Here is a 23,789-nt window from a genome sequence, read left to right on the forward strand (position 1 = left end):
ACACCTTGAACTTATGCAGTGCTGGGTATCAATTATATCTCAGTCAAACCAGGGGGGAAACTGTTAAGCTTTACTGGCAAGAGCCATGGTTTACTGTCCTTCTCTCTAAAAAAATATAGGAATTTCTTTCTCCTCTCTCTTTACAAAGAATGTAACTAAATTTAATGAATATAAAAGTATTTTGCTGAACTGCTTATATACCCTTCAAGAGAAATGATATAATTTGAAACCCTAAAAAGTATGTTTCTTTTTCATTTAAGAAGTGATATGAATGGAAAATTAAACAAAATTTCAGTGAAGTCAAACACTTGGCACACACAGTGATGACAAAGTAGACTTAGTATTGGTTCACTTATCCCTATGTATCTTCAACATTTACTTATTTAATACTTATATGTAAGGTTCTTCACCTAGGACATTTGGAATATAAAAATAATGAGGCAGAGTCTGTTTTCAAGGTATTTACAGTTGAGAAGGGAAGGTAAGACAAGCACAGACACAACAATAAGCAGTTTCCAGTCGTTCAGTAGCATCCTGACAGGGACTCGAGCACTATACGAGGGGCTGTTGGGTTACTTCCTGGCTTGTGTTCTGTGACATCGTGTCAATGGCTTCAAATGACCCATTGTGGGAGCATTTACACTGCAGGAATTGGCAGAGGCTACAAATCAGGGCTTCCCTCTCCTTCTCAAAGCCAATTGTTAAACACTCTCACACCACTGGGTAAGTCCCATCTGTAAGGTGGGTGTAAGTACAGCCACTTCTCTTGAAGCCTTTCCCACCTTTGTTGAAAGTAGCCCCATCCTTTCAATCCTCAGGCCCAAACCCCTGGTCTTATCCTTGACTGTCAAAAGCTGACCAATAGCTGATCCTTGACACAGTCGGAATGGATGAGACGCATCTGCACAGCAGAGGTGACTATGGCCGGATCTCCTGTCTATCTTTTCCTGTATGCCTGTCCCTGCTAGCAATAGGTGGTGGGATTTTTAGATACCTGTGTGTTATAACAAAAAATATGCATGATGCCTCTGATTCTGCATGAAATGATTTGCTGACCACAGAATAGAGACTCCTAGCAACCCTAATGCTGCCTGCTCCTCCCACCTGGGAAGTTAAAAACAAAATTAAACTATGGGCAGACCAGCTGCCAGAATGCTGAAGGAAACTCTTGCTAGGAATGTTTCTTAAGGAGTCACCACTCAAAAGCTTAAGATTTATTAGAGCCAGTACCCCTCCCATGCCCTGGACAGGAGTGTAGAGAAGCAGGGAGTTCTAGTTGAAAATAATAATCTCAATACATGGAAATAAATACAAAACATGCCCCACCACAAGATGTATAAATCAAAAAACTTAGGCAAAAAACCAGTTACCTAACCGAGACAAATCTAACCTCAACAGACAATAGCTAATTTCTATATAATCTATATACCACCCTTTGCACCCTTTTAATTTAGACCAATCCCTAGAATCTTAATAGACACCTAGTTACTAATTGGCACCTGAAAGTTTGTGCCTGTATAGCTTCATTGGCTATCTGATTAATGACCATCTTGGTCAAAATAACCTTTGTTTAATATGGTTGATCTGTGGGACCTCCTGTACTTTTCGGTTATTTCTTTGTTTAACATGATTGATCTGTAAAACCTTCTGTATTTTTTGAAATTATTTCTGTGGTAGCCATTTCTGTTTTAATAATCACACTGTGCATTGAATGTTGTATAACCTCCCCTATAAAAATAAAGATTGATTTTTCTCCATGAGTCAGTCGGGCCCAAAAAGCCTGACTGTCCTCCGGCATCGCACCGGGTGTCTCACTTCAGTTGCTTGGCCTTAGCCGTGCATCCTTCCAGGACCCTGAGACCCCGCCCGAGGCTGGACCCCGGCACTTGACTGCTGATTTGTTCCCACACCCCCATCCAATCTTTCAGCAAACGTTTTTGGCTCTAGCATCAAAATATATGCAACATCTGACTGCTTCTCATTTCCCTTCCTATCCGCTCATCTCAGCCACTATCATCTCTTCCCTGGATTGGTGCAGTGGCTTCCTGCCCGTACTCCCTGCATCTCCCCTCACCCTTGAACAGACTATTTCCCACCCAGTCACCAGGCTGATCGGCATTTAAAATGAGAGTCAGATCATGTTGCTCCTCTGCTTAAAGTCCCCATCTCACTCACTAAGAGGCCCTGGTCTCTTCCGCCCAAACCACCTCTTCAGCCTCTCCCACGTCTGTCTTTTAATCTCTCACTACCACCACCTGCAACACCTGCCCCACTGGCCTCCTGGCTGCTTGTTCCTCCAGCAAACTGATGTGTTCCTGTCTGAGGAACAGTGCCCTGGTTGTTGCCTCTGCCTAGAACACTCTTCCACAGATATCTGCATGGCTGGGTTTTTTTTCAAATTTTATTTTAAAATTACAGTTTTAGCCAATAATTAATAATTCAAAAATAATTAAAATATTATTTTGTGTTAATTCCAGGTGTTTAGCGTAGTGGTTAGACAATTGTATACTTTACAAACTGTTCCCCTCAATATTTCCAGGACTCACCAGGCACCATATATAGTTATTACATCCATCATTTTTTCCAATTCTTTACCTAAAAGTTACCTCAGAGAGTGAGACTTCCCAGGCTACCTTATCTAAAATTTTAAAACTTACCCCTGGCATTTTATATCCTTCTTCCTTGCTTTATTTTTCATCTTAGAACTCATTTTTTACAAGATATTTTATTTATTTCTCTTTTCTATTGTCTTCCTCACCCACATGAATATAAGATCTATGAAGGGCCCTGGCTGGTGTGTCTCAGCTCCGGCCTGCAAACCAAAGGGTCGCCCATTTGATTCCCAGTCAGGGCACATGCCTGGCTTGTGGGCCAGGTCCCCCCCTAGTAGGGAGTGCATGAGAAGCAACCACACATTGATGTTTCTCTCCTTCTCTTTCTCCGTCCCTTCCCCTCTCTGTAAAAGTGAATAAATAAAAACTTTAAAAAAACAAAAAAGATTTTAATTTGTCTTAAAAAATTTAGAAACCCTGAATCAAATAATGAAAAAAAGTAACCACAAAATTTAAATTACCTGTACAGCCAACTTCATCGTCTCCTGTGATGCAGTCCACTTCACCATTGCACACATACTGGTTTGGAATGCAAACACCCGATTTACAATGAAAACTTTTGCCATGGCACCCTATGCAAAACAAACATAAATAGAAGAATTTGGGTGTTTTTTTTTTAATTCTTAAAATTGAATGAAATGGATTCTTAAATTCTATGATAAATTTGTTTCTGCTTTTTGAGTCCGATGGATGCATTTGGGGGATTTAAAGGCGAGATTTATCGCTACCTTTACAGCACAGCTCATCACTCTGGTCCCCGCAGTCATTGACCCCATCACAGGCCTTCCTCGGCGGAATGTGCTTCCCGTTGACACACTGAAAGGAGTCATTTGTTGGAGAAACTGTAAAGTAGGAATTATCTTTGTGAATTTTATTTGTGGAGTTGTGGGTAACATCTCAATCACATTTGGGGGAGGATGCAGATATTCAAATAAAGCCGGGCATCAAATAAAAATTGATTTAAAATGTATATGTAGCATGAACATAGTACGTATTGTTCATAAAGAAAATACATGCCAACACTGGCAGATGAAGGCCCTGTCATTATCTCAGAAAACCAGTGTTTGCCTTGCAGCCCTGTGCGTGCTGAGCCTGGGGAACGCTCCAGGAGTCAGCAGCACTTGCAGGCCCTGGCAAACGCTGGTGGGCTCGCCCGTTCTTTCCATGCTTCTTTATTCATCCCCACCCTCATCCCTAGACTTGCTTGGACAGTGCCAATTACATTTTGATGGTAGATTTATTTTTAGCACCATGAAGGGCTTTGGCCTTTAACACCATACACATGGCTAAAATATTCCAATATCAGGATGAAGGAGAAAAAGTGGCCTGGAAACTGAAACCCAGTTGTGGTCACTTCAATATATTAAAGGACCATGTACAGGCTAGACATCTCAAAGGAGATGCTGGGTTTTCTTCTGATGTTTGACTGACTTGTGTTTGTTATGCTAACTTTAATCCAGATGTTCAAGGAAGCAAAAGGGAATCAAGCAACTTTGCTTCCCAACAGGACACTAGACAGAATTAATATTTGAGTGGCAAAAGCTACAATAGGGGAAGAACACCAGTTTAGGCTGTAAAACCCAAAACATGATTTTGCCTCTATGACTGGCAACTGGGTATTTGCCATTTGTTTATTTATTATAGATTTGGTTTGAAGTAAACAACCATGAAGGAAGGGAAAATATCAGGCAAACACTCTGCCAACCTGCATTCTGTGTGTAACACACCACACTGGCTAAACCCTGGGAACTCTCAGTTTTTCTCTTGGTAAAAGTACATTCAGCCAAATGGGACTCGAATCCTTGACACCGCACATGCAGACATTCAGTGGAATTTATATGGAGATCTTCAGGAAAATGAAAACTTCCTTGAGTATCATGAGCACCTCTGCAAATAGCAAAAATGAAATATTAGGGCAGAATAATGAGTCCTTTGTATTTATAACCTTGCTGGAGAAGAAAGTAATAGTTAATTTCCTCTCGTTTTCTACTTATGAGTGACAGATTGGGGAAGATGCTTAAAATCTCTGAGCCTCAGTACCTTCACCTGAAACGGGAGTATAACTATCTCACCAAGTTTTATAAAGATAAACTATAACGACCAATTTAAACTGATGAGCCAGAGTTCTAAATGTGGCAAGCACTCAGCAATTATTGGTTTCCCTTCCTTGTGTTTCTTGTTAAGGAGGGTTGCTTCTTCTTCCTCACTCTTGACATTCCTTCCAACTTGAGATGTGCCATCCTTGGCCTTTCTCCCCAGAGAAGGGAATGGATTACTTAATCAGGGAATTTTGGAAGTATAAATGAAGCACAGTCAGCCCAGCTTTTCCGTTTGTGGTAGAGGATGGAGGTGCCCCTTTGCCTGCTCCACACTGTCAGGCTTACCTCGTTGTTCCCATTGCTGCCTCAGATTTGGGAGGTCAAGTCAGTTTAATTTTAACAGGTCCATTTTGCTTTTAAACTAAGCTATATGTTCAATTCATCTTTAACAGTATTAAGGTGATATTTTGACATCTATATTATCATTGCTTGGACTTCTCAATTTGCTTAAAATATGTGTGAGAGGCTACCTCAATGACCCAATAGTCGAGAGGTTATGAATTACAGTGAACTACTCTTCCAGGAGGTTCAGTAGCTCTCTGCTTCTCTTTAGAAGCAAATGAGAAAAATGGGTTAAAAAATAAAAAGTTGGGCAAAGATACATCAGGCAAATATAAACAAAAATAAAGGGGTAATGACAATATGAATATCAGGTAAATTAGAATTAGAATGCAAGGCAAAACAAATAAAGGGAGCAAGGAGGGTATTTTTATTATTTCAGGCCCATAGTGAAGATATAGCAGTCACGAAACTGTCAAACAGCATCAAGATATGAGCATAAATGAGAGCCACTTGGGGTAATCTGACAGGTGAATAATATGAAAAAGCTCTCAGCCTAAAACTATAAAAAATACTAGATAAAGTATAACAAATGCTCACAATTAACTCTTATGGAAGTAAGGGAAGTACCTACTGGCTCAATTCAGAGAAGTCTGTTTATGAGCTTGCGCAAAATATGATAAGAACAAGATACTGAGAGAGTTTACCATTAGGTTGAATCATAGATTGTAGGTCACAAACTGCCAAAAAATCATAAATACCCTGTGGCTCAACTTAATGGTTAGAGACTCTCACTAATGAACGACTGACTGAAAGATATGGTTTAGGAGGAAGAAAATTGAATCCAGAATTGAATCGAGAAGCTGGTAAACATCAAGTAAATCTGAGTAAGTATGGACTGAGCAGCAGTAATAATAATTGCTTATTAAATAGTGGTAGCAATTAACTTCAAGGACAAGTTTAATAAGGTGGAACTAAATACCAGAAACTTGATAGGGTAATGGCATTGTTTGTATTATTCCGGAAGAGGGGGAGGACTCACTAAGTCAAGGACTCATGGTGTTAATGTACAGATGACACTAAAAAAATGGAAATACAACAGAATTTCCAAACCACATAGAAGAAAAAAAGGGGAAAGATTAAAGCAACAACAACAACTTTATTAACCTAATAGAAGTTAGAAAAGGAAGAAACAAGAGCACAGAAAAAGCAGGGTAAATCATAAGCCCCAAATAAGATAGGAAAAATAAATTTAACAATGTAAATAGTCACAAGAGTATAAACAGTCCACACACTTCGTACAGTCATTGTCATATTGGACTTTTAAAAATCTAGGTATGTGATGTTTATAAGGGACACAAAAGATAAAGACACAAAAACATGGAAGTAAATAAGTGGGAAAAGATTTGAACAATGCAGTTAACAAGCTTGCTTATTCTAGTAAATAACATATTGATTATATAGGACCCTGCACATGAAGTATTTAAAATGTACTCAGCACCAAGCAAGTCTCAACAAATATTTAAACAATTGTCATTGTATAGAGATATTCTCTGACTACAACACAATTAAATTGAAAATCAATAACAAAGCTTAATTAAAAGCAAGCTAATATTCATTGGGAAAGAACTTTCTAAATTACATATGTTGCAGAGAATAAATCATATTGAAAATGACAAAATATTTTGAACTCAGCAATAAAGAAAACCACTTATGGAGGCTAATGGCAAGCAGATGAAGCATTAGGTAAGGGGAGTTTGTACATTGAACACTTATCTTAGAAAAAAAGGTGTCGGGGAGAGGTGGGGGGAAAAGGAAGAAAACTGTACTTGAACAACAATAAAAAAAGAAAAAAGAAAAATTGATGAGTTAAGTATTTAACTCAAGGAATTAGAAAAATTACAATACAGAAAAGAAGAGAGAGACAAACATAACAGCAAAACTTAATGAAGTTGAAAAAGAAATGAGACAATTTACAAACCCAAAAATCAAAAACACTGATCAAATAGACAAAGCTATGCGAGGTTGATCAAGAAAAAAATAAACAAGGCTTAAGTAAATAATATTAGTATGAAAAAGCTGACATAATTATACATGAGTAGAAACAGACTAATGAATGTATACTTTAACAAACTTTCCATTGCTTTGTGTTCAGCAGTGTTCTAAGTGCTAATCAATCATGAACACATTTAATCCTAACAATGCTGAATTGAGGCAGGCAGTTACTATTCTCAGGTTACATATGAGGAAATTGAGCCACAGAAAGGTTAGGCAATGAAAAAGCAAATAGTTGATACAAGAAAATCAACCCTGAGAAAATACCCTGATCCAGGCACTCACTGTTCAAATCCCAGGTCAAAGCAGGCCACGTTGGCCTGTGTTATGCTCCAGCTGTCATTGCATATGAACATTTTCTTATCTTGGTTTGCAAGTTTTACTTCAACAAGTCCCTCGGAATAGTTATTGCCATACTTCAAAGTAACATTAAATTGTCCTAAAATAAAATGAACAGAATGGGCAACATTTAGGCATTCACTCTACTCTTGATTAATAGTCTTTAAAATAATTAAATATACAATATCACATTAACCACCATGAAGGTTTTAACAAGTAATGAAAGCCACTATTTTATGAGGGCTTACTATGTGTCAGTGGCTCTGCTACCCAGTTATATAGAATACCACAAAATCCTCATGTCAACCCTAAGAGGATTAGGCAGATAGATGTTCGTCTCTATTTTTACACCCAAGGGGCCTAAGTTCCTCCATTTTTATGTAAGAAGTTGTTACTTGCTCAAGTGGTGAAGCCAGGAATCTGAATCTACTAATATCGATCTCACTCCAGCGTCTGTGCTATGGAGAGCACGCCAAACAAATGATGAAAATGTAAGTAAGTTTTGTGTATTCTCATGTATTTAAGGCATTTAATGTCTCAAGAGAACAAAACTGACACTGACAAAACAATCTCTGTGGTGGCCTTCCTCCTCTCCCACAAGTAACAGAGATGGGCTCCAATAGGGGGCTTGCTTTCTCCTTTTCCACAGTCCCTCAACCTCTTAACTCAGCACCACAAAAATATGTAGGCTACTGTGAGCTGGTGTATACATATCACGATGCTTTTAAAAAGAATGTTTAAAGCATTCCTCTGCAGAGTCATTGAGTGCCTGTGATAACTGATATCACAAGACAATAAGCCGGAGGTTTGCTGTCATTGTTGAAATTTTATGAGCATTCTCTGAGTGCCAACACTGTGTGAAGAGCTGTACATACATCATTTTATTTAATTTCCACAAGAGTCTTACAAGGTAGGAATTACTATTATTCATACCCTGCAGTTGTGGAAACAGGAAATGTAGCTTGTCAGCAACCACATTGGGGTTTGGCGGAGCCTGCAATTAAATCGGACTGATATTGAGATCCTTAATCTTAACCACTCCATTAACCCACGTGATAGCTTCCCAGCCTTCTTACTATATTAGGTACCTGAATGGAGGGCAGGCAAGTTCTCTGATCTGATGTGCTGAGTTTGCTAGGTTGGAGTGTGTCCTAGGTCAGCAGTGGCCTAGGCTCCCCTTGGCTAGGGAGAGGGGTTGGGGCCGGAGGGGTGAATATTGAAAGAAATTATTGGAGCTGGAGGTCCAGAGGGGGCTCCTTATCAGTACCAATCTCATGTAAAGACTTTGTCACTGGGTTCTGAACCAAGTCAGTGAGCTTTTAGCTCAGTAGAAGTGAGGGTGGTCACAGTTCTGAAGGGCTGGGTGGCAAAGCACAGCACAGGCACTCGGGGAGGAGCAGCCTCAGGCCCTTGGGCTCAGGCCCCACGGGCTGGCTCCTTCAGTTATCACCCCAATTACTGCTGAGACTGGAGAGAATTTTGAATTGTCACTATAACATTTCAAAGGAGAACTACTTTCTAATGGAAAATATAATAGGCAATTTCCTTCTTATATTATAGAACAAACTAGGCTTTTCCTACCATTAGCTGTACATGTTCCATTATGTAAAAACTTTGCCTCTGGTTGAAGACATTCTAAACTCTTTTGCTGGCAGTAAGTTGGGTAGGTTTTCCCGTTGACTAAGCACACAGGGGCACCGTTCTTTGGACACTGATAAGGAAGTTTACAAGTACATGTCCCATCGATGCATTTCTGCCATGGTTGGCAGAAGACTTTACGGCAGGAGAAATGTGTGAATTTTTCCGTCAAGCACTTTTTATCCACCAGGTCCTCTTGAGATATGCCTGATGTTGAAGTTACCTACAAAACACAAATAGAACTTAGGTTATCAACAAGCCAAAATCCTCTTTTTGAAGATGAATAAGTGAAGGAGAGGAAAAAAACAGACTCACCTACCCCACAAGACAGATGAGGGGGATTTGATCTGGTTGTTTTTAGAATTAAATAAACCTGGCTTCTAGTCCCAGCTCGGGCACTTACAGTTAGTTGTGTATGATCTTGGGCAAGTTACCCTCGTGGATGGGAGTTTCCTCATCTGTGAAATGGGGATGAGCTTTTCTATTTCTCAAGGTTATTATTGCAAAGGTCAAAAATAATATGCATGTGATGCTTGACAGGTAGTAGGTATGAAATCAGTGGCAGCTATTATTATCCTAAAGCGAGCATAACATTCTGCCTTTGAAGAAATCAATGAGTCTCATCAGTCATGTTAAGGAGTAAACAAATTTGATGTTAATACAATCATATGGAATGAACTGGTGAATGAAATTGATTAGCTCTACTAATAAATGCAAAACTAATTGTTAAACCCCTACTGTGTGCAAAATTTTTCTAAGGTGAACATATCATGGGCTCTGTCTCCTAAGAAGATAATGTAGAAACACACATAATAACTGGGGTACCAGGCACACTGTGGTAAGTGATACAGCAGTGGTACAAATATGCACCACTGCAGTGTACCCCACACAGTGTTCCTGGGGTGGAAGAGAGTAAGTCTTTCAAGGGGGATTTTAAAAGGCCTCATGGACGTGGCAAGGGGAGGAAGGACAGGTGCTAGCAGAGGGCTGGTGCTAGCAGAGCCCAGGAGGGGTGGTGCAGACTGAATCTAGGGAACTGCAAGCAGTCCCAACCGACAGGCATGCGGGGTGCGCTTCCAATGGGGTGGGCATTGCTCAGGAAACTGGGGAGGAAGAGACAGCAGGAGTGAGCATGAGGAAGGTTTGGGAAGACACTTGAGAAGCAAAAGCAATGGCATTGGACAGTTTATTCCATATAGGAATCATTATTCCGTATAGAGGTTGAGGGCAGGTCCTAGGTTTTGAAGTTGAGTGATAGTAAGGATATACAATGGCACGAATCAAAATAGATATTAAGTTAAATCAGAGCATTATGAATTTGGTTTGAGACTGAGGTGCCTGATGGACATGTATCACGAGATATGTAGGAAGGAGAATGTGTGTCTGAAGTTTGGAAGACAGGTCACTAGCTCATTTATTAATGCATTCGATAAATGAGTTAGTAAGCAGCGCTTTGTGCCTCTGGCCAGAGAAGTAAAAGCTCCTGTCCTAACGGGCACATTAGCCTGAAGGGAGGAGACAGGCAAGCCTGACCGACGAATCTCTGATTCACGTGGGTCAGGCTGCCGTTGGGTCAGTGTTCTGGGCCCCTGGCGGACTAGGAGACTTGGGAGCAGCTTTTGGAATTGCTGATGTCTAGGCTGAGTTCTGAGTGTGCTGAGGAGGAGGCTGCGGGCAGAGGGGTGGTGGGTAGGCACTCCAGGTAGGACTGTGAGAAAGAACAGTGTGCTCTAGGCTGGAGAATAGAGTGAGAGGTGGGGGTGGAGGGGTAAAGGAGCACGTCCTGAGGGAGTGACTGAGGGACTTTAAACTGGGAAGAAAGTTTGCATTTCAGGGAGATCTTTCTTGAGATGGACCAGATGGTAGCGGGGGAAAGCCATTAGACCTGCAGGAATCCAAAGTAATAAGATGAGAGCTGGCAACAGGCCAGTCGGGCCAAAAGCCAGTTGGGGAAAGTCAGCGTCTTCTCTGTGTGCACCAGGTGTCCCCTTCTTGGGCACTCTGCCCTCCAGGCCCCCCAGCCCCCTGCCTGAGAGCCCCTCTGTTCTCTCCCTTCCACTGTGGTAACAGCCAGCTGGGGCAGAAACAAAGTAGACAATCTTTGGATGCTCTTATGAAGACAAATTTTTTAAAAAGCAGTCATTTAAACCCATGTGAAAATTTGCAAAAGCTGTGAAAGTCATCTTATCCAATGTACATTTCAACAAACTTCTATTAAATAGCCATTGAAACAATTGGACAAATTGGTCATCCACTACACTGGCTTCTGACACACTGATCTAGAATGAAACCTACCAGTCACATACCTATCATGGTTCCACGCACCACTTACTGAAGTTGAAATTCCTGTAATTCCTTACCCCTCTGTAAGTGCCCTGCCAGCAGCGACTGTCACTCCTTCCAGTATCACCCTTCTATTGAAAGAGTGCTATTTTAATTGGGTGCAAAGGGAAAACTATTTGATTCCACCTTTAATCCCTTTAAATCTTTCTGAGAGCTAATTTTTCCTATTTTGGATAGAAACTTGGGCAAGTGTCAGAACTTTTTAGTCACCTTTAGGTTAGAGCAGAAACAAAACGTTAGAAGACTTTTAGTGCCAGGAACCATAATTCAACAAGGATCATGCTGCCCAGCCTGTGTAATCATTGAGACTTGAAACATCATTTCAATTGAAAGCTTCTCTTTTCTCCTACTTGAGACTCGCTTCAGGGGCACGGTGGGCCTATTGTTCATGGAGGGAATGGAGAAACATAAAAACAAAGCACAGACAAAACATGGAGGAAAATTTAAGGAGCTGAAGATGTGGAGAGAGCCACAGACTCTTCACTTCCCTTGCTCGGTATGTCTAATGTTGCAGAGAGCTTCAGAAGATGAAGACTGAATAAAAAGACAACTGAGAATGATGAGCAAAGGTCATGGGGATCCTTCAAGGAAATGGCTTTAGCTGACTGGTAAAGGCAGAAACCAGACCTCAGTGAGCTGAGGCCAGAACGCAAAGTGAAGAAATGGAAGCAGACAGAGTACAGGCTAACCCTTTTCATTGGCCCTGTGCCAATGAGAATCTCTGCAAGTACCAACAAAATGAGAGTAAAGATTAAAAAGCAACAACAACACAGAGCCAAGAGAGCCAAAGAGAATGGAGAGGGGTCTACAGACTTCAGACGTCCTTGAAATGTTGGAGACTGGAAAGCACACAGGCTAGTGGTTAGGGATTTGGCAGACCAAAGGGAACCGAAACCCAAGCACAATGATGGAAGGCCAAAAATAAAGCAGACGCACCCCAGAAAAGCTGTGGAATTGGGGTAGCTAGTACCTCTGAAGAAGATGGAGCGGCTAAAAAAACCAAAAGATTGGTTAAAAGAAATAGGTGTATGGACATTTTTTAAAGGAATCTGATGTAAATACTAAAAGAAGCAGCAGAGAGTTGAAAGTGGTTGTAACTGGGCAGAGAGAAGCAGGAGTGAGCCTGGGTGGAGCGGGGGTATTCTGTGCTCCAAGCTGGGCTAAACGGTAGGTGGTCTTATCTGACTGGTCAGTATCTATGCCAACTGATTGTTAAACATTTTCAACGTCACCATTTTTTTAAGCTTTTATGGTATTATTTGCCTTTATAAACTATATACATGAACTAATTTGATAAAAATAATTAACTGAAAAAGAATGTTATGCTTTCAGTAGAGAAAAGATTAAGTGTTAGGCTTTGAAGGAGAAAAAATGGGATGGTATACAGAGTAAAAAGAGATTTTTGTTGTTAGAAGAGATTTCATCATGATTGTAGGCTAAAGTTGGGAATCTGACAGATTGGGAAGATTGAAGCTTTCAGAAGAGGGTGCAAAATTGTTGAAATAAGGTTGAGGAGGGGATATGAAAAGATGTATTCAGAGCATTTACGAGAGGATTGCCTTAGAAATTAATGAATTTGCTGTTCCTACAATTTCTTTCTTTTTTATTCAAATTAATTCAAAATTAACATGTCATGTTTTACTGATTTGGTACTACAAACATATTCTCCTGCTTGTCTCAAGCAAATTAATTTTGTTTAATTAACTTTGAATTTTCTTAAATACTAGAAGTTGGTTTAATTATGCATACATTCAATAACCTATTCTGTAGATTAATTGGCCAAAGTATACTGTGTTCTGAGTGTGGAATATACTTAATTCCACACTTCCAAAAAATACCAGAGAGGCCAGCTGGTCTGCATTTCATGGATAGTGTTTTGTTTTGTGTTCCTACAATTTCTTACTATAGGTTGGAATCAATTTTATAATAATATTATAATTTTAAATTTTAGTTTGATGGTAATGACTAACACCAACATAGTGGCTGTTGACAATAATCAGAAGAGAAATAGAAATTACTGTGAGGCAATTGCTGGGAACAGTAAGAGTAAGGTCTGTTTATGTACAGTGTAAGACATGATGATGGCAGGCTTTAACCCCACAGGGATTGGGTCAGTCACATGTGTCTACGGGTCCTCAATGTCTAGAGCAGCAGGCTGGTGACATCCCAGCATGTTATTAAACAGATTTGCAAACGTATTTGTACACTTTACCTGAAGACAGAAATCAACTGTGCCTCATAAATTTATGTATACTTATCTTTCCAGTGTATGTAGATGCTATTAAAATTAATAAGAAATAAACTTATTTAAATTGTCACTGATTTAACTGTCACTTCCTTCCCCCAATAACAGACACTAAAATAATAATTTCTATCATGTGTATAACATGAGATAGTAGATCTAAGTGTTTTTTAATGTTTCTATTTGCTGTAAACATTAATACTATTTACTAAAATCTTATTTTACTTTACTTCCAGAAAAATGGGAAGATTGCATTTTCTTCATGAGGTTGGATATGGTGGTGACTTGCTTTGGCCAATAAAATGTAAGTTGAAGTAACATATGTTGGTTTCAGGTAGAAGTGTTTAATTGCCAGTGTCCAAGGACCCAACTTTCTCCGGCCCCATGGTGGTGACAGTGGAGACATGTGTGGCAGAGACACCATAGAATCAAAGCAGCCTTAGAATGGGGGGCCTGCACATGGGGAACACTTTCCCTGGAGAGTCACCAAGACTCACAGTAGACTTTGCATGAGCAAAAATTAACTTTTGTAGTTAAGCCACTGAGATTTTGTTGTTAAACCATGCATATATGCTTTTTACTGCCACATACCCTAGCCAGTACTGACTGATAGAGACTAGATGTCCAGATACAGTGTCCATAGTCCAAAACCTGGAGAGCGACTTGTCTAGGAAGCAAGGAACCTAAATCAGTCTGTGTGAGAGTAGTGTTTGAGCTGATTGAGGCATGCTGTAAAAGTTTTTCCCATTTTTCTTGAGTTTTGTAATTCCAGACTGGAAAATACTACCAAATACATGGATCAAGTATTTCCAACTGTGTCCCTAGACCTTCTGCATGATAATTTGCATTGTCTTACAAATGCAGATTCTTGGACACAAACAATAGGCCTCTGACTCAGACTATCTGGGAGAGACTCTGGAATCTGTATTTCAAACAAACTCCGTAAGTAAGGGTTCTTATGCTTCCCAAAGACTTAAAACCATTCCTGTTGACCAATACTTTTTAAAGTAGATTATATATACCTTGGCAGGGTAACGATAATCCAGTGGGTAAAATAACAGAACTTATATTAATTTATATGTTTTATTGAAAAAGTAGGAAGAAAATAATCTTTATGAATATTTAAAAATGGATCGGCACATGTGTCTGTATTCATAACATAGTCATTCAAAAGGGAAGGAGGTGGGTTTGGCTGGGGTGGGGGGAAGTGGTGGGGAGAAAATGCAGATAACTGCAACTGAACAACAATAAAGTAATTAAAAAAAAGCAAAAACATAGTCATTCAGTATTTGTTGACAGCCCACCCCATGCAAGGCACTGTTCTAGCTCCTGCGGCTACAACTGTGAACAGCACAAAGTCAAAGAGCTTCTGTGTCTAGTAGGAGAAGCAGAGAAAAAAGAATAAAGAATAAATACATAGGGCGACATAACAATGACAAATGCTATGCAGGGTGAGAGAGACAGAGATAGAAGAAGAGAGAGACAGGAGAATTGCTATGTTTTATAGGATTGTCAGGAAAGACTTTGGGGAGAAGTTTACCTTAGAGCAGAAATCTGAAGGTGAGTCAGCAGGCCATGCAGATTCTAGAGGTGGCGTGTGGTGGTCAGAGGAAACAGCTAGGGAAAAGCTGTGGGGTAGAAGCATGTTTGCTGTGGGGTATGCGCTTGGTTGGGGGTGGGGGGGACCAGTGTAGCCACATTGGTGGTGGAGGGGATCAAGTGGCTGGAGGGAGAACAGGAAGCTAGCAGGTCAGAGTATTGGAGGGGCAGGCAATTGATCATGTAGAATTTTGTAGGCTACTGTAAAGGTTTTGGCTTATCCTGTGAATGAAATATAAAGTCATTGGAGGGTGTGAGCCCTCCAACAATTAGGAGTTAGACATGTTGACGACTTAGTAGAGGAGATAAGAAGATGTGGCCAGTGAAGTGACAGACAAATAAATGGAAAATGATGGCACAGAGGCAAAGAGAAGGAAGGAGAGTGATCAGCAGCTGTGTCTGATGCATCTCCAGTGAGGTGATGACCTTGACCAATGTAATTTGGGTAGGATGGTGCAAACTCAGACCTGACTGGGTTCAGGAAAGAACGAGAAAAGAGAAATTGAGCACAGCATGCTTTTGAGAGTTTAGATGTAAAGGGACATGGAGGAAGGGGGTCATATTTGGAGGGGGTGATGGAGTTAAGAGAAGGTTTATATTTTAAGACAGAGGATCATATGGATGTGCTTGATAAAGTAACATTATGGATTATATAAGATTATATAATTTAGTTTTAGCTAATATAATCATTTACATAATCTTCACAAATGGACATGTGGCTCAGACATTCTTATAGTAAAATGAATGCTGGATCAAAAGTAATGCCAAAATACAACAACAGCGAATAAGAAAATGACAGAGTCTATACTTCTAACCCCATTAAAAGCTGTTCATCAGCCATGTCATTGGGTTAAAAACAATGAAAATCTGATCAGATATGACAGAAAACCAGGCTCGCCCCATAATCAGACTACTTGAAATACAGATTTACATCTAACATTATTAATGATGAACTTCTCCCTATGTGTTGGTGTATGTTGCTCCTTGTGAGCTATCTTTTCAAGCTAATACAATGTTTAAGTCCAATGAAAAATTTCAAAACTAATGAAGTATATTTAATGACATTATTCCATTAAAGATTAGTGGTGAAAAGTTATTAAAATATTATTTATGTGTTTGAAATTTTGTTTGTTTTTAAGGTGCATTTATTTGTACAGCAGTGTATTTATTACTTAAAAGTAAATATATTCATATGCACTGGGAACACATATTCAGTGATTTTTAGCAATTACTACTATAGCCCAGTCATCTATAAAACATGATTTAACTTCTTAGCTAAGGCTGCTTTTTTCTGTACATAGATTTTTTTTTGTCCTTTCCTTGGTATTTGTAATGATGTAGCAATTATTTTGATGTGAACTTTATCTTTTCATTCTAGGCAGGACTATAGTGAAATCATTTCAGATAAATTGCCAGTCATTAGAAAATGAAGAAACAATCTCTTATTCAACCCCAGTATGCTTTACCTCTGCATTCTTCCGCCCCTGCCATTTTCTTGTGTTTTGGCCTTTAACCTATAAACAAAAGAAAAAAAGCTCAACTATGACCGACGTGAGAAAAAGCCCACCAGTTTCCCATTCTACTGCTTTTTGTATAAAAGTAGAAAGTCTCCTTCTATTGCTAAATAACTGTAAGTGACTTTACCTTTCTGATTCTGTTTCCTCTTCTATAAAATGTGAAAAATAAAAATAATATCCTCACAGAGTTGTTGTGAGATCAAATGAAAAATACATGGGAAAGCACAGATGAACATTTAAGATCCTATACAAAGGCGAATATGAAGGTGATTGGAGTAGATTGCATATGGCTCCCATTCTTCTACCCTCCCTTCATCCCAGTCCTCAGCTGTCCTCTCATTGGGGCCAGGGTGCATTTTCCTACCTCCAGACTCTGGGCCTGGCTATGTGACTTGCTTTGGTCAATAGCATGTCAGAAAATATGACACGAGTGATGCTTAGAAAGTACTTGTGTAACTGGGTTTGTCCCTTTGCTTTTCTGCTGTATCTCTGAGAAGAACATGGCCAGGCTAGCAAAGAAGAACCATTCCAGCAGAGCCCGGATCCCCAGCCAACCTGAAGACTTGTGTGGTAGGAAATAAGTTTGTATGCCCCTGATATTTTACGGTGATTATATTATTATAGCATTAACCAACTGATATAATCATGATTTCCCTGGAAAACTTTAGCAAAAAAATAGAAAAGTTTCAAAAAGAGTAAACAATATAAAATTTTGTCTTTCTTCTGGAAACGAATCAAAACTCATATCCTGAAAGTTAACCATATCAGAAGCCCTTCCACTGAAAGAGTTTTAGGCCCCTGTGGCCTCAGTTCCTTCTCATCATGGTCTTCCCTAGCAGTTATTTTCTCTTATTTTCCCAAAATTGTTTTGGGTTCATTTCCATTATTTTTGCCTTAGAGATGGAAAAATCACTGGTCTTGTTTTTTTTTAAGATATATGTATAATGAGTGTAAGATGACTGAAATTTTGTTATTTTCATTTTTAATTGATTTTTTAAAAAATAAGAAACACATAGACATGTAACAAATGGGTTTAAAAAGGTGCCTTTAAAAATTCTATTTCCTTCATTTCCTGATCCATTCAAACCACTCCCTTGGCCCTCACCTCAGATAAGCCAGTTTATCGTTCTTTGTAAGCCTTCCCAGAGATTGTCGCTCTGTGTGAGAGGCCTTATTTTACTCCCCAACTCTGCCCTCAACGCCAGTTCAATTTGCATCCCCTGGTCCTATAACTTGTCTCCCAAAGGGCATTTAGATGGTTTCCAATGTTTGCAAGCTTTCATTATTACAAATAATGTTGTAGTTAACCTTTTTATGTATCACACATCATTTCCCAGTACTTATTGGAACATGAAATTGCTGAATCAAAGGAATGAGTATCCATTTTACTTTTTTTTTAAAGATTTTATTTATTTTTAGAGAGGAAAAGGGAGGGAGTTAGAGAGGGAGGGAAACATCAATGTTTCAGAGAAATATTGATCACATCGATCAGTTACCTCTGACACACCGCCAGCCAGGGACCTGGCCTCCAACCCAGGCATGTGCCTGACCAGAATTGAACTGGTGACCTTTCTGTTTGCTAGATGATACCCAACTCACTGAGCCACACCAGCTAGGGCAGTAGTTTCAATTTTGAAAGACACTGCCCAATTTCTCTCTATCGAGGTTGTCTTCATTTGCATTCCAATCATCAACATATGACAGTGCCTATTGTCCATACCTAATCACAGACTGTATACCTTATTAAACTATATTATTTTTGCAAATTTGATGTATAAAAGTGTTATCAGAGTGTAGGTTTATTTCCATTTTCCCCAATAAATGAAGTTAAACATCTTTTAAAATGCTTAAACTTAAGAGAGATTTTTATTTCTTTCTCCACTTTCTAAACATATCTTTGGCTGATATATAATGGATTTTTTTCTTGTGGTTTTCTTTTTTGGTAGGAACTCTATTTGTTAAAAAAACAGTACTTTTTATGGAATATGAGTTGCAAGATATTGTCTATTGACAAATGACAAGCCTAGTATATTTGTCATACAGACCAGATACTTTTTAAACACTCCTGTATACAGCAAAATTATTTTCAATAAAGGCCTTGAAGAGATGAATAAATTATACAGAAAATGTAAACAACAACTACTTTCTTTTACTGGAATTCATACACAGCCAACCTCCCACATCCACAGATTCACTTTCTATGGTTACAGTCATGTGTGGTCAACCGAGGTTCCATGGAAAATCCCAGAAATACATGATTCATTAGTTTTATTTTATTATTTTTTAAAGGTTTAATTTATTCATAGAGGGGAAGGGAGGGAGAGAAACATTAACGTATGAAACATGTATCAATTGCGTCTCCTGCACCCCAACTGGGGACCTGGCCCACAACCCAGGCATGTGCCCTGACCAGGAATCATCAAACCAGACCTTTTGGTTTGCAGGGTGGCACTCAATCCACTGAGCCACACCAGCCAGGAACACAATTCATTAGTTTTAAATAGCATGCCATTCCGTGCTGTGTGATGAAATGTCATGCTGTCTCACTCAGTTCTACTTGGCATATGGATCAACTTTTGTCCAGGGAATCCATACTGTCTAGGCTACCCACCCATTAGTCATTGGGTTATCAGATCAACTCAATGGTATGCCAGTGTTTAAGTAACTTAATCATGTTAACATTGCTCTAGTAATTTAATAATGGTCAAAGCCATTCATATAACTTCGGTTATAACATACTTTAATTGTTCTATTTTATTATTCATTACTGTTATTAATCTCTTACTATGCTTAATTTATAACTTAAAATAAAGTCTATCGTAGTAATGTATGTTTAGGAAAAAAAAACATAGTATATACAGGGTTCAGTACCATCTGCAGTTTCAAGCATCCACTGGGGTTCTTAGAACGTATTCCCCATGGATAAGGGGGAAACACTACATATATATATATGAAATCATGCCTGCAACAAATAAAATTATAAAAAGTTAAATTCATAGTACAGCACACATAAGGATAAAAGTAATAGGTAAATCAACTATTTTTTAAAAGATTTTATTTATTTAGTTTTTAGAGAGGGAAGGGAGGGAGAGAGAGAGAGAGAGAGAGAGAGAGAGAGAGAGAGAGAGAAACATCAATGTGCGGTTGCTGGGGGCTGTGGCCTGCAACCCAGGCATGTGCCCTGACTGGGAATCAAACCTGTGACATTTTGGTTCGCAGCCCACGCTCAATCCACTGAGCTATGCCAGCCAGGAAATAAACTATTTTTAAACTACATTAATGTAGTTAATGAAAGAGTAAAAAAATTATACCTGTATACAGGTCTCTTGAAATACTAAATAATAATATTACAGTTTAACAATGATTTAGTACATTAAGAAAAAAAATAATAAACTTTATTTTAAAGATATTATTCTCCTAGCTTTGGATTTAGTTTGTTCTTCTCTTTCTAGTTCTTTAAGGTGAAAAGGTAGATTATTGATTTGAGATCTTTTTTTTTGTTTTTATTGCAGGCATCTACTGCTAAGAATTGCCACATCCCATATGTATTGGTATATTATACTTTTGTTTTCATTCATCTCTAAGTTTTCTTAACTTCCCTGGCCATTGGTTGTTTAAGAATATGTTGTTTAACTTCCACACATTTGTGAACTTTTTAGTTTTCCTATTACTGATTTCTAGCTTTATTCCATTGTCTTGAGAGAAACTACTTCATATGATTTCAATATTTTTAAATTTATTGAGACATGTTTTGTGGCCTAAGATATGGTGTATCCTGGAAAATGTTTCATGTAAACTTGAGAAAAGTATGTATTCTGCTGTTGTTGTGCGGAGTGCTCTATAAATGTCTAGTTGTTAGGTACGTTTGGCTTAGAGCGTTCTTAGAGCCTCCTATTTTCTTATTGATCTTCTGTCTAGATTTTCTGCCTGTTATAGAAAATGAGATACTGAAGTCTGCAACTGTCCCTGTAGAATCATCTCTTCCTTCCTTTAATGTCAATATTCAAATCATACATCTTGGGTTCTCTTGTTTTTGTGTGTGCATGATTATTATTATTTTGTTTTAATAAACTGACTCTTTTATCAGATCTAATGCTCTATTGTGTCTCTTGTAACAAGATACAAAGTCAGTTTTGTCTTATATTAACATGAACACTCCAGCTCTTTTTTGGTTACTATTTGCATGGAATACCATTTTCCAGTCATTTACTTTCAAACTATTTATGTCTTTGGATCTGAAGTGGGTCTCTTGTAGATAGCATATAGTTGGATCATGGTTTGTTGTTTTTTAAAATAAATTCTGCCAATAGAGATTATTATTGGAGAATTATTATTATTATCCTATTATTTGGATAATTTAATGTACTTGCATTTAAGTTAATTACTGATGAGGAAGGCCTTACTTCTGCCTTTGGCGGTTTTCCCTATGCCTTGTGCGCTTTTGTCCTTTAGTTCCTCCATTACTGCCTTGTTCTGTGTTGATGTTTTGGGTGTGAACTGCCTTGATCCTCTTCTCATTTCCTTTTTTGGTATGTTTTTAAAGATACTTTCTTTGTGGTTATCATGGGGATTATACTTAAAATCTTAAATTTAGAGCAATTTTGTTTGCATTAATACCAATCTAGCTTCAAGAGCCTATAAAAACTCTGCTCCTTTAGAATTCCAAACTCTTTTCTGTTGTTATCATCACACATTACATCTTTATACATTGTGTGACTATTAACATAGATTTGTGATTATTTTATACACTTGTGTTTTAAATCATTTAGGAAATAAAAAGAAGAGATACAAACTAAAAATAAAATAATGTTGGCTTTTGTATTTACCTACATAAATACAAAAAAATTTACCTTTGCAGGGGTTTTTATTTCTTTGTATGCCTTCAAGTTACTGTACAGTGTCCCTTTGCTCAGCCTGAAGCACTCCCTTTCTTGTGGCTCATTTCTTGTAGAGTAGGTCTGATAGGGGACTCAAAACTTGGAAAATTTTAGCTTAAGGTAAATAGCCATAAATCTAGCAAGTAATGTGTATGCTAAGCTTTTTGTTTCAGAAACAACAGACAAGGCCCATCTGGTGCCTGAGAAAAAAAAACGGCTGACCTTCTGGGGTGCTGGCTGGAGATACCCCATGGAGACAGCTGTACCAGGCGACTACCCCTCCCCTTGGAATTTCAAAGACTTTCACCAACTCCTGTTTGCCCTCCCCCAACGCCCTTATAAAAGATCTGGCCAGCAAAGAAAGAGGAGGATGGTTTGTTAGGGTTTGAACCTGCCATCTTCTAGGATCACCGGCCATCTGAATAAAGCGCCTATAAAAGATTCAATCACTGTCATTGCTTATTGGATTTGGTAGTGACAGGCAGCTGGAACGCCGGTATCTTTTCCGGTTACAGGTCTACTAACAACTAATGCCACCATCTGAGAATGTCTTAATTTCTCCATTTTTTAAAAAATACTTCATATGGTAAAAATACAACAAAAATATATTTTGTTAAAAAAATACACTGCTATGATTGCAGTTCTAAGGATGATTTAAGTAGTCTCTGGCTCCTCAGCTGTGCCCTGCAGTGTAGGCCAACTTCATCCATGGCTTCTCCAGCTTCCTTCAGGAAGGAAGGGAAGGAGAAAGGAAGGAGGGAAAGAAGGAAGGAAGGAAACTGCTGAAATCAACAACAAGGCTTAGCCAGACCATTTACTATTCTGATTTAGCCTTCACTTCAAGCTTGCACTGAGCCTGGAGATTATTTAGAGGTGTAAATTTAGCATCTGATTAGGTCTTTTCTGAGTATGCATCTTGCCCTGGGCATGTGTGTTGCTTTCTAAATTCCTGAGTATACACAGGGGCTGTTGAATGCCCTAATTTCCCATGGATACTCTTTGCCTAACTTTCCCTCCCAAGATTTAGCGCTCTATTATCTGTCTCAACTGTAATCTTTTGTCCCAGATGACTGCAGCTTGTTTGTTTGTCTTACAGTGCTTTTGAGGAATGCCTGCTGTCTTTGCACTCTGAGTGAGTTCTGAATTAGGTAAAATAAAGACGAGTATGTTGTGTCGGGCATTCAAGCACCCCCAAAGCAGGTTAGAACTGACACACTGTTATTGTTAAATAAAGTCTGCTGTGCTCCCTCTAGAGCTGAGGACTAGAGTTCCACACTGGGAATGCGGAATGCCACCTCCAGGACTGCCACTGAGCTGGGAACAGGGTGGGGCCAGGGCAAGCAGGCAGGCCACAAGCTTTTCTGCCCCTTTAAAGTTGCCTTGTCTTTCATTCAGAGTTCACTTGGATGCTGGCGGCCTTTGACTGATAAGCAGAGTTCTGACTAAGTTTGTTCTGACAGCCTGCCTGTCTTTTCTGTCGTTTTGTGGAACGACAGGTGTCGGCATCTGCGTCCCCTGCCATCATCTGCTGCCCTTGCTCTCTGCACTGCGCACAGCCTCCTGTGCATATTCTCTTTGTTACTCTGAACACCACCTTAGTTCTTTCTTTCTGAAACACTACCCACATAAACCTAGGTTTACGATAAACTTTTAGAGTAAAATAAAAAGTTAAGGTTTCAGGGAGGGATTATGTCACAGCACAGTATCATCGCAGTAGACAACCGTATTGACTGAAATACTCGGCTTCCCTGGTCTTCCAGATTCCTTGGTTAGTCACACAGCGGCCGAGGAACTGAGAATATGGCTAAAGTGTCTTTTTTTTCAAAAAAACATTTTTTCTTATCATAAATCAACACACATTTATTTGGTATTTAAAAAAGAAAAATGAAGAATGAATGAAATAGAATTTCCAAATTCTGAAAATTCATAAATGTATAAAACAGAAAACAAGGCACCAGTAATCCCATCACTCAGAGATACCAACGGTCCTGTTTGATACATACTCTCCAGGAACTTCTAAATCACCATTGCATAGGCAGCTGCGTGTGTGAATGTATGGGTGCGTACGCAGACACATCCATGTGTATGTATATTTTTTATTGAACAAAATCAAGATTTTAGTAAGGTCTTTTGAAAGTAAATATAGAATGCATTATTTTAATGGGCACATGATAATTTATTTATGGATG

The 23,789-nt window shown here is 38.9% G+C and overlaps 1 protein-coding gene across 1 annotated transcript in view; it reads right to left on the reverse strand.

The window, feature by feature from the left end:
- CFI (complement factor I) overlaps positions 1 to 23,789 on the reverse strand; it is a 45,561-nt gene that overhangs the window by 20,597 nt on the left and 1,175 nt on the right. Inside the window, exons 2-7 of the mRNA XM_045820221.1 lie at positions 16,673 to 16,720; positions 8,966 to 9,245; positions 7,331 to 7,484; positions 4,318 to 4,499; positions 3,341 to 3,454; positions 3,074 to 3,184 (exon numbers count right to left, since the gene is read on the reverse strand). Of these exons, the coding sequence (XP_045676177.1) occupies positions 3,074 to 3,184; positions 3,341 to 3,454; positions 4,318 to 4,499; positions 7,331 to 7,484; positions 8,966 to 9,245; positions 16,673 to 16,720 (889 nt within the window). The remainder of the gene's footprint in view (positions 1 to 3,073; positions 3,185 to 3,340; positions 3,455 to 4,317; positions 4,500 to 7,330; positions 7,485 to 8,965; positions 9,246 to 16,672; positions 16,721 to 23,789) is intronic.

The sequence above is a fragment of the Phyllostomus hastatus genome, unplaced genomic scaffold, assembly GCF_019186645.2.
Source record: "Phyllostomus hastatus isolate PE091 unplaced genomic scaffold, TTU_PhHast_1.1 phas_scaffold_39, whole genome shotgun sequence".
Lineage (NCBI taxonomy): Eukaryota > Metazoa > Chordata > Mammalia > Chiroptera > Phyllostomidae > Phyllostomus > Phyllostomus hastatus.